At 44.8% G+C, this 18,010-nt stretch overlaps 1 protein-coding gene across 2 annotated transcripts in view; it reads left to right on the top strand.

Annotated features, from left to right (window-relative positions):
- LOC147112294 (testis development-related protein-like) overlaps positions 1–18,010 on the top strand; it is a 76,596-nt gene that overhangs the window by 42,101 nt on the left and 16,485 nt on the right. The window contains exons 3-4 of one of the 2 annotated variants that reach the window (XM_085996430.1): positions 590–658; positions 1,982–2,076. In XM_085996430.1, the coding sequence (XP_085852556.1) occupies positions 590–658; positions 1,982–2,076 (164 nt within the window). The remainder of the gene's footprint in view (positions 1–589; positions 659–1,981; positions 2,077–18,010) is intronic. The other variant, XM_085996431.1, reaches the window with a different exon arrangement.

The raw sequence follows: 18,010 nt of genomic DNA, 5'->3' as shown, positions 1-18,010 counted from the left end.
AAGTAAAGCTTCAAAACAGCAAACGGCTTCACGAAGAATTATTTTGAATAAGTGTTTAACTTGCTGGATAATTAGATAGGAGAAGGTAGTGCTGGTTGATCTTCCACAGCACGTGGCTTTCTAGGTTGCTTCAGAGGGTATTAAGAGTCAACCATGTAGTGTGGGAGTGGAGCCACTTGTAGTCCAGACAAGGTAGGGGTGATAGTCTCACTCCTTTGAAGGATATTAATAAATAATTTGATTTTTACAATAATCCAGAATCTTGCATGGTGCTAACCCACAAATGACCAGATTTACTGAATTTAATTTCATTTACTACAGTGACTTCTGGATTGCTAGTCCAGTGCCATAACCATTATGCTATCTCCCTTAACTCTTCCCATTCTCTCTCTCTCTCATTGATGTCTTATCAGATTTTTCTCTTCCTGCCCCCCCCCCCCCCCCCCCATATGAAGTGCTGTGTTCATGGTGTTATATAGGTGCAGCTGTAGTAGAAGCCAGATGATTGGGAACATCAACTATCATGCAGCCTCACTGTATTGAAATCCAGACTTGTCACTGTCTCCTACTCAAACTCATTCTTTCCTAGGTCCTCAACTATGAATATCCTTACCTCCCTCTGCCTTCCTCATGCAATCTACAGGCTTCTAAAACCCAGGTTTGGCATTATCTAACTTCTATTTGACTGGTCCTGCCTTCTCTCCTCTTTTCAATCTTGGTGGTCTCCTGTACTGTGAGCCTTGGCCCTTCACCACCTAGTTTTCTGAATTTTGGGGGGGGGGGGGGGAGAAAAAGAATGATCCACTGATGTGACAAATCCTTGTCATTTGCAAGTTTTCCCTTGGTTCCAGTTACTTTTAACGTGAGGTATAATCTGCTCTCCTATATGCTAGTCTCTGCTATTTATCCATTTATCTATTTTCCTGATTGGTAGATTGTGCTGTTGGAGACAGTGGGATAGATCTTGACTCTGATGGTGTAAAATGGGTGATCATGAATCGACAGCAGCCGGTTTTACATCTCTCCTGAGTTTAATTTCTGTTGCCTTCAATGGGGGGGGAAAAAAATCAGTCGATGTAAAACAGGTTGCCGATTCGCTATCACACATTTTACACTATCGCAGTCAGGATTTACCACAGTGCATCAAATTAATATGAAGATTTTTAAATTGCTGTTTTTTGTCAGAACTAAGGAATCCATATCTGCATTTCCCCCCCCCCCCCCCCCCCGCCCCTTTTTTTTCTGACTTGTGTTGGAGTCTCGCTCTCCAAGCACTAGTCATCCTGCAGTAGCTTGCCCAAGTGGTCATTCTTAAGTTTGAATCTTGACGGCTATTCAACTGTGAGGCATATTAGCCAAAGTCCGATTCAACGTGTGCATTCTAGCATGGTTCACTGCATGGCCGATGGCGGGGGAGTCCAGAACCAGGGGTCACAGTCTAAGGATAAGGGGTAAACAATTTAGGACCGAGATGAGGAGGAATTTCTTCACCCAGAGTGGTGAACCTGTGGAATTCTCTACCACACAAGGCAGTTGAGGCCAATTCATTAAATATATTCAAGGAGTTGGATATATTTCTTAAGGCTAAAGGGATCAAGGGATATGGGGAGAAGGCAGGGACAGGGTACTGAATTTGGATGATCAGCCATGATCTCATGAAATGGCTCAGTGGGCTGGAGGGGCCGAATGGCCTACTCCTGCTCCTATCTTTTATGTTTCTATGGTGTTGAGGAGCGAGATCTCTGGAATTTTCCCCCCCTCCTGCCTAACCCATGAGTGCCGAGATCAATTGCCACACCTCCACTGTCGCTCCTGCTGAAATCCGCTAACTCAGCCCAGAGCATTGGGACCATTCTGATCTGTCTGACTGTTCCACACTTGCCAACGGAGCCCTCCAGGGAATCCAGATATATTCCTGTCATTACACACTTTTTGCCTGCTAATTATTATTACATTAATAAACTCTTCCCTTGATTTTTAGGTTCAAGGAGCAAGTCTAAAAGGTTGGAAAGAAGTAACCTCACTTTTCAATAAAGATGATGAGCACAAATTGCTAACTGACAGTGAACCTAAATGGTGAGTAGCTTCACTATTCCACTTGGGCAGAATCTGTGCTGGAAGTTATTCAGGTACTCTGCTATTTTAATTAACCTTTCTAACTGAACTATTCACTTTTTTTTCAAACAACAAATCGGAGAAAATGGATACAATAAAGGATTAACAGAGCTGTAATATCAATGGAGAGTAACAAAATACTGAAACAGGCTGTAAAGGATTAGAGATGACAGAAGAATCGAAGAAAAGCAATGAAAGGTTGGGGCTGGATATGGGAACACCGTGATTGTATCTGCAAGTAGGAGAGTTCTTTCTACTTCAGTGCTGCAAGCATTTCTTGTGTTTAAAATTGGGAGATGAGATGTCCCAGCACTGTTTAAAGATGTTTACTGTTAGTTTTGTTTTCAGCTGAATCCCAGAAGTGACAAAAAGCTAACAGTCAGGGCTGGATTTTGATACTGGAGGCGTGACTACAACTTTCGGGGTTGTAGTCCCGCCTCCATCGAGTTCTAGCCAACCCACACGATTTTCACTTGATTGACCTTGTTGAGCCTGCCCAGTGGGCTCGGCAGACCAATTAAGGGCCACCCGGCAACAGGTGACGTCACAGATTGACATTTCATCTGTCAAGAGCTTTTGACAGATGAAATATCAGCGTTTGACAGCTCTTTGAAGCTGTCAAACACTGACAATCTGTACACTAAGTTAATTCCTTCCCCTCGGGCTGATTTAGAGATCTCTCCAGAACAGAAAGCTGAATGCTGCAACTTTTGACAGCTCTCAGCCATTCTGCTTTCTGTGCTGGTGAGATGAGGGACTCCTGAGACCTGAAGGAAGGAAGGCTGTAAAGGTAATTAAACTTCTTTAAACACTTCATACACACACCAAACACTTGGCTCTACACTCATGCACCCATCACTCACCTGAACACCGGACATCTCGAACCCTTCAGCCCGACGGTCCGCCTCGCTAACTTGCCGTGGTTCGGAGCCGTCAGGAATCCCACACTTCAGCAATAAAAATAGGGATTAGGCTAAAAACTGCCTGTTAACTATCTGTTAACAGGCAGTTAATTGGCACTAATCCCCTTCCTGCCTCGGAGGCGGGTCCCAGCACAGGTCGGGTATCCGCCTCCTTTGAAACTGGCTTGGGGGCGGGATGGGTTCAAGATTTTAACCCCCCACACGCCTCCAATCCCACCTCCACAGCCCAATGAAAATCCTGCCCTTGGTATCTATAACTGAAACTTCACTACTTGGGATGTGGGGAGATGTTAACAGTAATGTCGGCAGCAACAAACCTTTGAGCCTTAGATCAATGTTTCCCTACCTATATCGACCAACGCATACTCGTCCTCATCATTGAAACTACTGTTGACAACTGCAACCACATTGAACCTCCCCAGACGTGAACATACAAATAATTTTAACTATACTCATCTCTCCTAGCTTCCGAACTGCTGCTCACTGATAACACCAACCACACTGAACCCCAGCTAGACCTCCAACGTACTGACTGCAGATAACACTAGTCACTCTGACCTCTTTCACCTCACCCTGAAACCTACTGACCATAGATATTAAATACACAGAAGTCCCCCTGCCCTATCCCCTCAAACCTATTGGCAATTGATGACATCCCTCACGCTGACTTTTTTTCCCTTCAGCATAATGACAGTAAATAATAATTATGCTGAACTCCGCGCGCGGCCCCCCCCCCCCCCCCCCCCCACACACACTTCATCCTACTAGCAATACATAATGTGAATCACCCTGAATCTCTCAATCTCCAATCTGATGACGATGGATAAAACCACACTTGCACCCTCCCCCACCCCAAAAGCTATTGCTAACAACAAATTTCAATCCCTGTCAATCTGTTCCCACTCAACCTTATAATGGCTAATAAATCAGCCCAACCAGGCTGAATTCAGCCCCAAACTTTAAACCTGCTGTTTCATGCCCTATGTGTAATATGTAAGCCTGGACAGTGAATGTCAGTGAAGCGCATCTTCCCCTCCCCTTTCAGCATTCCGTAGGGACCGCTCCCTCTGAGACACCCTAGTCCACTCTATCATCCCTAGCACCCCTTTCCCTTCGCCCGGCGTAGGAGATGCAACATCTTCCCTTATACCGTCCCACTGTCCAGGGCCCCAAACACCCCTTCCAGGTGAAACAGCGATTTACTTGTACTTCTTGCAATCTAGTATACTGTATTCGCTGCTCACAATGTGGTCTCCTCTACATTGGGGAGACCAAATGCAGATTGGGTGACCGCTTTGCGGAACACCTCCGTTCAGTCCGTAAGGGTGACCCCGAGCTTCCGGTCGCCTGTCATTTTAATTCACCGCTCCACTCCCACTCGGACCTCACCGTCCTTGGCCTCTTGCATTGTTCCACGGAAGCTCAGCGTAAACTCGAGGAACAGCACCTCCTCTTCCGATTAGGCACTTTACAGCCTTCCGGACTCTCTCGAGTTCAACAATTTCAGATCATAACCTCGGCCCCTATTATTTTTTATCCACCCTTTCGGTTTGTGCCTTTTCCTTTTTTCCCCTCTCTCCCACATGGCAGCTGTCTTTCACTCTGCCAGCACATTCACACTTCATCTAGAGCCATCCTTTGTCTCTTTACTTGTCCTATTACCATCTCGTCTCGCCTTGAATATCTCTTAATGTCTCCTCACCCCTCCCAGACCTTCCCTTTTGTTCTTTCATCCCCTCCCCCATTTCCCAGCCCCCAAACTTGCTTCTTAATCTGTTTCATTTCCTGCTTTTTTTCTTTCTCCGTCCTGACAAAGGGTCTTCGACCTGAAACGTTGACTCTGGTTTTCTCTCCACAGATGTTGCCTGGCGTGCTGAGTTTTTCCAGCGTTTTCTGTTGTTAGTGAATGTCATGGCCATTTCAAAACTCTGTTCAGCTCTCTTAGTGACTGGAACAGATTGTAGCCACTACTATAACCCAGAATTTTGCTATTTGCAGCTTTCATGTATGGTTGGTGGATACACCCACTGATTCATTAGAAGTTGCTTGAAGTGCCACCAATTCTTTGACCTAGAGATCATAGTTTTCTAGCATGAGACTGGCACTATCTGAAAATTATTTAAATATCAAAATGTACTTAGTCCCACAAGTGTCTGCAGGAATATATACTTGGAGATGCTTCACCCCATGCTGCTGATCATAAATCTTTTCCTCCCATTTGTACCACAAATGCAAATATAATCTTATGACTTTTACACCTCAGTGAAAATTTCCAGTCCTTCTTGACAGTACCAAACTTATTATTAGTCATAAAATGGTTAATGTTTTATGTTCCAGTAGGAGGAGCCTTCAGTCATTAATTAGTGTGGCTAAAGTAAGCATTCAATCCCATTTTATTTTTAAACCAAGTTGTTCCCAGCTTCAATAAAACATCGGAGTCCAGAAATTCTAGTGGTGGGGCAGAATTCCACTCCCCACCCATCTGGCCCTGCCATGACTCCGTCCAAAATCGTGGGAATGGGATCATTTTAAATATCAGGATTTTTGGAATGACTCCTTGCTGCCTAGTCTGGATGAAGATGTAAGTAGGTGCAGTCTGTTCTCCTGATGCTCCCCCATTGCTAGGCTCTATATTCAAACAGCAATAGAGATATCTTTGATCCATTTGAATTTTAATACAGCATTGTCAGACCCATTGCAAAAACTACAGTTTGCAGTAAGATACAATGAGGCTCATATAGACACCAGGATTGTTACTGAACAATATAGGCATCTTAAGCAATACTTCAGATGCATGGACAGATCAAGAGGCATGTCATAATATAAATCTGCCAGGGTCTCCCAAGATTATAGTAGTCTGCTGCATGATCCCATCCAGAAAGGCCAAACAGTACAACAAATGGACACAGAGAAGGCACCACCAGCTAGCTGCTCAGGGCAAAGCAAGACTGGAGATCAGTGAGAAGATATCCCTGTGGAAATACTTTTGCAGGCAGCAAGAGTAATACAGCAGGCTCTCCTGGCGAAGTACCACCCATCCAATGCATTAACTGTCCTCTCCACGTGTGCTCAATGCAGTGACCCAATACATCGTCAACAAAAGCTGCTGCACTAATTCAGCTGCCATAATCTGCTAATATCTTATTCTACATTCACAGAAACCCCACAGTGCAGATACTGACACATATCCCACCCGATCCCTGTAACCCCTACACCAACACATATCCCACCCTATCCCCGTAACCCATGTATTTAATCCCCCTAACACTAAGGGTCAATTTATCATAGCCAATCAACCTAACCCGCACATCTTTGGACTGTGGGAGGAAACCGGAGCACCCGGAGGAAACCCACGCAAACACGGGGAGAATGTCTGTCTGTGTGGAGTTTGCACAGTCACCCGAGGCCGGATTCGAACCCGGGTCCCTGGCGCTGTGAGGCAACAGAAAACTGGATACAGCTGAACTAAAGTGTGATCAAATGTAATTTCCCCAAACTGATTAATGTATGTTGCTAGTGGATTTTTCTCCCAGTGCTTGCCTTTGGTGATGGTGTTTTATATGTTCTGCATCCTAATCGTGTGCTCCTCCTAGATACTTCCCTAGTGACAGGAACAAGAGGTGGCTGGGTGTCGGAGGGAGCCTTTTGGAATTGAGGTGGTCTTGTACCCCCCTTGTGCTGAGTGATCAGATGGCAATGCAACAGGTGCCACCATGTCTTTGCTGCAGTGGCTGGCTGCTCCTGTCAACTTTCTGGCACATCTTTTGGCTTCTAATTGAATGGGCTGGATATGGCATTGCGCTGAGAAACAGTAGCCCCATCAATGCCTCTTCCAGCCATACCCTTCTGCTAGGTACTCGCTCACATGTCCACTGATCTGAGTGGGAACTGACATATTTAGGTGGTTGAGGGCAGTGGAGCCCTGCGTAATGTGATATCTATCTGATCCCCCAGCATATTGAAGCCTGACTAGGAAGCCTATTGTAGATTGGGGTCCAAAAGAAAGAAAGAACTTGCATTAATATAGTGCCTTTCATGACTTCAGAACATTCCAAAGTGCTTTACAGCCAATTTAAGTAGTTTTGAAGTGTAGTCACTGTTGTAATGTAGGGGAACATGGCAGCTACTTGGTGCACAGCAAGCTCCCACAAGCAACAATGAGATAAATGACCAGATAATCTGTTTTAATTATATTGGTCGAGGGATGAATGTTGTTCTGGACACCGGGAGAACAGCCCATTTTTTTTTTTTTTTAGTGCCATGGGATCTTTTACATTCACCTGAGGGCAGACCGGGCCTCAGTTTAATGCTCATCTGAAAAACAACATCTCCAATGGTGCAGCATTCCCTCGGTACTGAACTGAACTGTCAGGTTGGATTATATGCTTAAGTCTCAAGTGGGTCTTGAACCCACAACCTTCTGACTCGAAGAAGAGAATGCAACCATTGATCCAAGGCTAACTTATAGCAGCAGTGTAGCATTCCTGAGAAACTTCACACTGAAACTGGGACTTTTGTCACAAGGGGGCTGTGCTGCAAATACTCCTGTTTGCACCTCCACAGCCACCACCACACCTTGCGTAGCTCGCACGCGCTCTCTCTCTCTCTCTCTCTCTCTCTCTCTCTCTCTCTCTTTCTCGTGTGCCTAGCATCTTGCAAAATCTGGCAGTAACTATGGTGGAGTCCACTAGCCACACGTGCACAGTTGTGCAATACTGCTTAACTGCAGTATACCATGGAGCTTTTGCTAACATGCATGACATCTACAGCAAAGTCCCCAGTCCTATGCCCAGTCTGGGTACTATCTTAGTCAAGTAGGTGTATAGTTTGCCAGTGTTCAGGGTGCCCAGGGTTTCTAAACAGTCCAAACCTCCCTTTCTGCAAATCTTGCAGAAGCACCTTTTTTGAGCAGCATCTAAAAATAGCGGTACTCTGTTGTTGTTGGCCATTCACGTCCAGTTTTCTTCTTGGCAATAATCAAGCAGCCCCTTTTAACTAGTAGCTATAGCCTGTAAGAGCTGCAGCTGCACACTTTTTCCCATCCTTCCCCCAGATGATGGCAAGCTCTTGTCAGGCCAGGCTGGTACCTCATTGTCAATACATTTGAAACTTGTTTCAGGAAATCACCCAAGGTTGTCCAAACACTCTTTTAGGGAGCTCCAGGGCAGTAGCATTTATGCTAATGTTTTTGTGTAATTATGCAGTATGTATAATGAGATTTTTAATAATGCCATACTGATAGCACTTGTACCTCATTTCCACTGTGGATCTGCAGTATAAATGTGGCACGGAACATTGAGTCATGGGGCAGATTTCCCTGTTCCTGCACTTGGGTGTGTTAGATTGCCTGAATACAGCGCATAGGGGAAAACTGTCCGAGGCGGAGCACCAATTTACCTCTATGCGCTGATCCTAATAGCCTAGGCATAGGAACAGGGAAACCTTCCCCATTGACATAAGGAGCAGGAGTCGGCCAATCGGCCCCTTGAGCCTGCTCCACCATTCAATAAGATCATGGCTGATCCAATCTTGGTCTCAACACCACTTTCCCGCTCTCTCCCCATACCCCTTGACTCCCTTGTAGTTCAAATGTCTGTCAATCTCCGCCTTGAATATATTCAATGACTCTGCCTCCACAGCGCTCTGGGGTAGAGAATTCCAAAGATTCACGACCCTCTGAGAGAAGAAATTCCTCCTCATCTCAGTCTTAAATGGGCGACCCCTTATTCTGAAACTATGCCCCCTAGTTCTAGATACCCCCACTAGGGGAAACATCCCCTCAGCATCCACCCTGTCAATCATCCTCCGAATCTTATGCTTCAATAAGATCACCTCATTCTTCTAAACTCCAATGAGTATAGGCACAACCTGCTCAACCTTTCATCATATGTCAACCCCATCCCAGGAATCAACCTAGTGAACCTTCTCTGTACTGCCTCCAATAAATATGGAGACCAAAACTGTACACAGTACTCCAAATGACTACTGCTGGTGAAACTGCCCTGTTTTCACTGTAGCAGAGCTTCATTTAACAGGAGGGTGAAAAAGCTGGAGCGGCAAAAAAACAAAATGCTCCCTCTCAGTTTTGCACTTCTGTCCCAGGCACCTTTTCAACTTGGAATAGAATGATTTAACTTATTTTGGGGGTTAGCATTCAAATGTGTTCTTGAGCCTGGTTTATTACTGAAGTATTAATGGTGTTGAACTACTGGCACTCTTGCTGAGTCCAGTACCTGTCGATATCCATGCAGAGCCGATAGCCCCCAGTTACATGCCGCTCTGTGACCAGGGAGAATAGATGTGTGTGTGCGCGTGTGCGCGTGTGCGCGTGTGTGCGTGCGTGCGCGCGGAGATCCGGTCACTGGCATTGGAAAGCCGTTTCAATCTTAATACATACGAACATATGAATTAGGAGTAGGCCACTCGGCCCTTCGAGCCTGCCCCACCATTCAATAAGATCATGGCTGATCTGATTACTCCACATTCCCGCCTACCCCCGTAATATTAACAAAAAGCTGATGGGACCCACTGTTCAGATAAAAGATTAAATGTGAAGTTTTTTTGCTTTAAATCAGTTATGATTATAAGCCCTTAAATTGCAGAGGTCATTTTGATTTATCTTGTTGGACAGGAAACCCATGGGATTGGGTGGAACACTGATTTTTACACCTGCCCAATGCTGCTTCCATTGACTTCAATGGAGACTCAAATCAAGTGGGTTATGAAGCCAGTGTTGCACCCGATCTGGCTAGTTTCCCCACAGGCAGGTTAGGTTAAAATTGCCCCCACAGCGAGTCTCTGCTCCTGGCGAGGAGTGTCTGACATAGAACTCATTGTGCCGGATTCACAATAGTTTTCTAGCCATTGATTTTTTTTTCCCCCAGCGCCATATTGCAGCCATCGCAAAGCTGAAGTATTGTGAGGCTCCCTCCTCGAAGTGGTCTCTTACCACTAAATCTTACTCTGGCGACTTGCTGTCTCCAGCCACACACTAGAATTTGCATCGATACAAAGTCAAAACTACTTCAATTGATGCAGAATGTGTAGTATAATTGTCATGTTCACTGACTGGAAGTGCCATTAACATCAAAAGGATGCAATGCTTTACAACAATGGTTTGTTCTGAATGAGATCACATGATGTGGTTAACAGCAGGTCATCATATTTATTGACCTTCTGGTTAGAAATGTCTTTTTCTGCTTTAATTATGATCAATGCTGCAGTAACTTCTGGAAACAATTCTGGTTCCATGCAAAGCTTAAAGACTGACCGGCTGTTTCATATTGATTGCCAACGCACAAACCTAGCAAATAGAAACTCCAGAGCTGCCCTGTAAAAGGTGAGCGATCAACCTGACATCCTGAAATCTTATGATTTATGAAATTGCAAAAGTAATTAATTGAAACACTTTTTTTATTGTTGAGTACTGCAGAACCTTGGTTTCAGATGAGGAACTCTGGTTGATGAGTGGAAAACACTTGAGTAATTGTTATGTAAGAATATAATTACTGTTAGGTAAAATGAAATGTTCTTTAAAATAGGCTGATGATAAATTCTTCATATGTCACTAAGCATGCAGTTATATTGTCACTTTTGCATTGATATAAAATGGTTTTGGACGCGCATAGACTTGAAAGTGACAATATAATTTGGGAGCCCAGCGCTGGTTGACTACTGAGCACAGTGAATCCAAGCAATGTTTGACCCCGTCAGGTAGTTCTCACACCAGCAGCAACATAACTTCAGCCTGGTGAAAGCCAACATATTAAAAGGACCCAGGTTGGGAGCTTTTTAAAATGTTATTTGGAATCTTTTCAATGTTCTAAGAGCTGCTCGTTTTCTTCTAGCATTAAAAATTAGCTGCCTGGGGCAGAACTCTTGTGGCTGAAGGCAGTCAGCAGTATAACTCTGCTCTGGCAACTATACATTGCACTCTGCAGATACTAATGCGAGATCTGTAGCTGCAGTATAACTGCAGCTTAGGTTCTATCTCACAACTGAAACTCTGGTTAAGGTCCTTCTTCCAATTATGTATATGATGCACTTTTTAGGTCGAGCCACTTCTGTTCGGAATAATGTTAAAGCAACAACCTATTGGCACGGAGTGTTTTGCTCTTGTGCTAGTATAGTAGATAATTCTGTCCATAAGCTACTTGAGTTTTCCTGTTGTGTACATATATAGAGTGCACATAATATTCCCTGACCCAATTTAGCCCCTGGTGTAGAGTTCCTTCTAGTGTGCTACTGAAAGTCCGACAGGAAAATGATTCACCCTTTATGCTGCATTGAACTTGGTGGTGTCAACCCTGACGATGACCGCAGCATGCAAGGTAAATAAAACGACCCATTTGGAGAAGAGATTTTGCACTGCATCCCTAAAGGCAGCAGTCACAGCAGCAACAGAAATGGTGCCTCCTCCAATTTTGACTATTGTGGGTGGAGTGAATGGCTCAGCCCACTCGTTCAAAACCCTGCAGTGAGCGTTCCTGACCTTCACTCGCACAAGTTCATTTAAAACCCATGCAGAGCCTGCACATTTAAAGTCTGTAGCTCTACTGAGATCCGGCCGCTGCTGGGAACACTGAAAGTATACCTTCACTTCAGCATTCCCTCTGTAGCCGCAGGGCGGGGCGGGGCGTGCCGTCCCGTGGTTGGTGTAGGTTGTGGGGGGGGCCGTCCCGCGGTTGGTGTAGGTTGCGGGGGGGGGGCAACCGTCCCACGATTGGTGTAGGTTGGGGGGTGGTCGTCCCGCGATTGGTGTAGGTTGGGTGAGTTTTTTGGTTGGCTCTCCCAGATCTGTGGCTGAGGTTGTGAACCGTTGCGATTGGGAGTTTGTAAGTGAGCAGCTCAGCTATTCTCGTGCTAGTTGGTTGTTGCCAGCAGAACCAACGGAGGTTGGTGCTGTAGGGGACTGAGGCTGGCGGATGGGAAGAGGCATAGCATTTAAATGTTTTCGCAATCAATCAGCAGTGCAATTTGGGGACTCGTGATTAACTAACTACTAGTTTCCTTCCTCCACTGAAACTGGGGTGTCACCTCCATTATGGTGGATAATTGAAGTCTACTGTATTTGTGCTTTCAGCAGTAAGGCATTAAATCTGGATTTATTTCAAATTAAACAAACTAGCCCTTTCCTCCTGGAGTTCTGGTAAATCCAGATATATTGATTGTTGTTGATCTTGGAGCTGCAGTAATCTCTCCAGCCTTCCTCTTGTTGGTTGAATTTTCTCTTTTTTTAAAGTATTGAAGCAGCTGGAGTATTTGCATGTGAGGCTTTGTTCTCTTGTATTCTGCCTCAAGGCTTGATGAGAGGCCATACTGCTCTTGCAAAAAATTCAGAAGATTGGGTAGTTTTTTTTTTTTAGAAGCATTTGTTTTAGTGTGAATACTGTCTAAGAGCCCTGTCATTTGGAAGTGGTTTCTTGTATGTATAGCTTTATGAATGCTTGTGTCTTAATCTCCCAACTGCTCAGTTTTTCTTTTAATTCCTACTGTGTGCTGGATCATTCATTGTCCATCTGATGTAGGCCGTGCAATTTCCCCATTACCCTTTTGACAAAGACCCTACAGAGCTTTTAACATCAAACTTCTGCATGATCAACTGTTGGCTTATTTTACTTGTATTTCCAGTTTCCACCATGGCAGTAAATATATATCAAAACAATAATACACAAATGTTCAAAAAACCTCAATTATAACATTCAGTTCTCACTGCTGTACAGAAACCAATTCTTGTCATTTTTTTTGCAGTAATCACTGCTAAATATGGGTTGGTTGGACTCTGGTTGGCAAGAATGTCAATAATGATGAGCAGAAAGATTGGGCCTACACTCATTGGAGTTTAGAAGAATGAGAGGTGATCTTATTGAAACATAATGGCCCAGAAATTCGGGTCGGGGGCTTCCTGCGGGTGTAAGCCCCCAACCTGCACTTGCCTACCGCGCTGGCTGTTGTGCTGTGGGCCCCTGTGGGATTCCGATCCTGGGCCACCTCCAACTGCCGGCGCGCAGTGCTTGCGTATCCCGGGGGCGCAGTTAGTTCGATGCGTCCCCTGGGATCACGTGGGCCATGGAGAGCCAATGGTAGCAGGGAATGCTTCATTCATAAGTTTGACAGGAAGAGCTGTCAAACCTATAAATACTATAAGCCCCAAAACATCACAATCTTCAAAAAAAAAAATGTTTAATCACATTTTTTAAATAAAGTGTAAATTGCATGAAATAACTATTAAACAATTTAAATTTTTGAAAAAATTAATTACATTTTCTAACTGGGCTAAAAATAAACTTAACTTACTTTAAAGTATTTAAAAATAATAAACCTGTGGGGAAAAATGTTTTAATTTTAATTAATTCACCACTTACCTTGTAAAAAGCAAGCCTTGCGACTGCTTTTTAAATGTCTAACTTCTGGAGACTTACCCTCCTGGGAAAACCTGCAAAATAAACATAAGTTCGATGCGCACGCGCAGCCTCTCCTGTGCACGCGCTCGACTTCTGAACCCCTTCTTTCAGGGGAACGGAAGTGCTGGTTTCCCACACGTGCAGTGCATGCAGGAAACCGGCACTTCCATTGGGCTTATGGGCGAGTACCCCGTGCGTACTCACCCGTGGAGACCTGAATTTCTGGGCCATAAGATTCTGAAGGGGCTTGAGAGGGTAGATGCAGAGAGGATGTTTCCCCTCGTGGGGGAATCTGGAACGAGGGGGCATAATTTCAGAATAAGGGGATGCCCTTTTAAATTGGAAATGAGGAGGAATTTCTTCTGAGGGTTGCGAATCTGTGGAATTCTCTTCCCCAGAGAGCTGTGGAGGCTGGATCATTGAATATATTTAAGGTGGAGATACAGGCTTTTGGAAGGTAAAGGAGTCCAGGGTTATGGGGAGCGGGCCGGGAAGTGGAGTTGAGGCCAAGATCAGATCAGCCATGATCTTATTAAATGGCGGAGCAGGCTCGAGGGGCCAAATGGCCTACTCCTGCGTCTTATGTTCTCTTAATGCTGGTGGTGAGAGCGTCGCCTTGATCTGTGCTGTTCTTCCCCCATGTCTATTTTCATTTAATGCTCTCTCTATGGGAAAGTTTGCCAGTTAAGTAGCTGTTACTGAAGTCACTTGCTTCTTAAATTATGCAGGATCATTAAGAAGGAGTTATTCAACAGCCTCCCCAAAATCCCAAATGTCCAGTCCAAGGCTGGAAAAGCAGTAACGCCTGTTACATGGCACCATTTCTGTAACAGCACTTGTTAGAAAGACAACCCCACCAATACAAATTGTACCAAATAGGAGGTTTATGTTTCTTTAAATACTCCTATTCTAGGGTGTGCATTTGTCTGTTTGCCTCCAGTTGTCTTCTCCCCTGGCGGAAGTCAGCACCCTCCCGAGAGGAAACAGTTTTGTGTGCTCCAGCCTCCCTCTCCCTCACCCAAGCAGCCATCCTTCACAAGTGAGTCTAGACGACGATTCTTGAAAAGCTAATGGATCGTTGAGGTCATCCCATCCTCATCCAAAGTGCTCACAGGCAGACTTTTTTTTTTTTTTTTTTTTTTTTAAGCAGTTACTGGTTAGGCTTCAGGAGCAAGAATTCTGGCTGATGTCCTTCAAAACACCTTCCTGGTCCAGGGGCACTGAGGTAAATCTTTGCACCACTACTGCATGGTGACTGAGCACAGACCAGCAATTAAATCTGTACCTTCCTGGCCAATATTGATGATCCATTTGGTTACCTGTCAAAAGAAACTTCCTTTTAATATGTTCTAACTTCTTGTAGACCCATTGGAGTAATTCATCCAGCCACTGTTTAGAATAATGTAACAATCATTACACTACACACACTGGCAGTGTTTAGTTAGTTCAGAGGGGATCTTTTTCTTTCTTGTGCTCACTCAGCTTATTGTAATTGGCATAGTAAAGCTCAATGTAATGCTGACTATTGTCCTGTTGATGGTATGCTTGCCTCGTGATGGTGCACATTGAATTTTCTAATGTTTTGGTTTGCTGCAGTTAAAACTCATAGCTTGACGAGCTGTTCTAGTGTTTGCCATATCTGTTCAACCAGCTTGTTTCAAATTAAATTTAACAGCCAGTTCTCTTCAGTTTCCTGTATAATCTGTAGCGTATAAAATGTGGTACTAGACAAAGTGACGTCCGAAGCTGAACCATTTTAATCTCCTTTTCAATCATTTTTATTCTTGTTTCTAGTAAGGCTTGACACTATCTTTTCTTGCAAAGAATTGGGATACAGCATCAACAGACTTTTTTTTTTTAATTTTTTTGGACAATGCCAAAAAATTGGCTGCTGTACTGGTCCCTTTCTTACTGTTAATAGCAACTCATAACGTGCTTTTAAAATAACTCATTGATTTCTCCCATGGCTCAGTAATTAAATATACCACATAGTGTGATAATGAGCCAAGCAGCCCGGAAGAATCCCAAGTTCGATACCTGGATTGTCCTGAGGTAGCTGATTCCAGCCAGGGTCATCTGAGGAGTGCTAGAATGTGAATTTGGGGGGGAAGGAGAAAGGCCTGATTTCTGTCCACTGACACTCCTGATGGAAAGGGCATAGGTGTAAGATGGTAGAAGATTTTAAAGATGGCAAGTACCTGTTCTTTAAGAGTGAACCTCAGCTGGCTCCTGCCTTTAGAACTGTAGCCAAACATATAGCTTAGTACATTCAGGAAGTGAGGAAAGTTGAAGAGAAAAAAATGAAATTGCTTACTGAGAAGATGGGGAAAATCTTTTCCTTTCTCCAAGGGTGTTGGTGTAAAGTCAGTATTGGCAATACTGAATTGTTGCTCATTTTACATTGCGCAACTGTTTCCAGTTGCATGTGAAGTCTGCGCTCAAAGTGGTAAGATGCTGATTATGAGCAGGACAATGATCAATTGAGTTTGTGCAATGATGTCTGTTGAAAACAAGCATCCAACATTTAGAAAAGTATAGAGAGAATGCAGGCTCCCCTTAAAGCTGCACTCTGCAATGTAACCGAACTGAACAGCTGAATTTGGAAGGTGTTCTGTAAAAGCTATTGCAGTAATCCCTCCCCAACCGCAGGGGATACGTCCCTGAAAACCCCCGTGGTTGGTAAAACCGCAGTTGGCAAATATAAGACCTTATGGGGGAAAAATGGGGTTAGGGGGAACGCAGCCGCATTTACACTCATCAGAGCCTAAGTAAGTTGCTTTATTTTAAATAACACAATAAAAAAGATTATCAATCGAGGGGGGTGAATGCGGAGAAGTGACATCGTGGCTGGTTGATGTAACTGGGTCATCAACTGGGCGGTTTCTTAAAGAATTCTGCGATGAATGGTTGACTTTTTTTTCTGTATCTTTCTGGACCTGCTTGTATGGTCTCATTAAATCCTCCAAACCTCGCTTGAATTTTAAACTACGCTCCAAGAATGGGTCAATCTCCATAGAGGTCCGAGAGATTAGTAGCGAGGAGCATTGCCTTGCTAAGGTTGGCACTTGTCATCTTCAACTTCTCCACCATATCCTCGTCCTCTGCCTCACTAGAATGCTTTATCAGCTCATCAAGGTCCTCCTCCGTCAACTCCTCGCCGTGCAACTCCAAGGAGCTCCTCAATGTCATCAGGCTGTATGTCGGCCAGCCCCTCGCCTTTCAAACGTCCCCCAACCTTCACAATGCGCTGAACTTCAGCGTCAACTGTAGGGAAGCCTCGGAAGTCATTCACTGCCTTCCAAAGTTTACCCCAGCAGGCATTGGTTGTTGTCCTCTTCAGTTCATCCATCGATTCTTTTATTTTGGTGATGCAGTCAGCGATGGTATAATCCTTCCAACAGGTTTTCACCGTCAGTGTTGCGTCATCCTCCATCATGCGGTCAAAGCTGCGTCATATGTAGTACGCCTTGAAGGTGGCTATCACACCTTGGTCCATGGGTTGAAGGAGTGAAGTCTTGTTGGGAGGCAGGACGACGACGTCAATGTTAGGGTGGGCGAATTGGAGTGCCAGCGGGTGGCCAGGGGCATTGTCGAGGATGAGTAGGACCTTGAAGGCCAGATTTTCTCTAGGTACCGCTCCACGTCATACACAGTCCATGAAGACTGCAGCAGTAACCCACGCCTTGCGGTTAGAACGCCAAAAGACGGAGATAGTTTTTGCCCATCAGAGCGCGGGGATTCAGAGCGGTAGAGCAGCATCAGCTTCACTAAACAGCCTCCCTCGGCGTTGGCACAAAGGAGGAGAAGGGTCACCCTATCCTTGGCCACCTTGAATCCCGAAGCATGCTTCTCAGCCTTCGCGATGAAAGTTCGGGAAGGCATCCGCTTCCCGAAGAGACCAGTCTCATCCGCATTAAATACCTGCTCCGGCAGGTAACCCTTCTCGGCGATCAACTTCTTCAGCTCTTCCAGGAACTTGGCAGCGGCCTTGTGATCGGCTGAGGCCGATTCCCCCACAACCTTGAGGTTAGTCAAGGCGAACCTCTTAAAATTTTCCAACCAGCCCTTACTTGAAACTTTATCATCTACACCTTCCGCGGCAGCCAAAGTAAGATGCTTGTAGAAACGAAGGGCCTTCTTACGTACCCATGCGGAATTAACATTCGCTTGTTTCTGGTTCTGATATTTAGTGCCTTCTCCATTTTTTTTTCAAGCTTATGGTCCCGTGGCATAAACGACACTTCAGCACTTTTCGAAGAGCCACCCGCAATACTAGCCCTTATCGACACCTCACTTTTTTTTTTATGGTTCTAATGGTGTACTCGTTAACCCCCATTAGTCATCCAGCTGACGCTGTACTTTCACCACAGGCAAGTCTATTAACGACATCTAATTTCCTATCTAAGGTTAGTACATTCCTTGCCCTTTTCACTATTGATTTACCTTTACCACTGAGATTACGCTTAAGGGCTAAAGGTTCACACACACTGTACAGGTACAGTACATCCACGAGTGGAGCGAGACCACGCCTGGTAATTATGCTGAAAAGAGCGGTGCGGATGAATGGAG

Source organism: Somniosus microcephalus, chromosome 9 (genome assembly GCF_052327205.1).
Source record: "Somniosus microcephalus isolate GS21.2 chromosome 9, FLI_Smic_1.0, whole genome shotgun sequence".
Classification (NCBI taxonomy): domain Eukaryota; kingdom Metazoa; phylum Chordata; class Chondrichthyes; order Squaliformes; family Somniosidae; genus Somniosus; species Somniosus microcephalus.
Note: the sequence above shows the minus strand (reverse complement) of the source record. Positions and strands in the feature narration are given on the sequence as shown.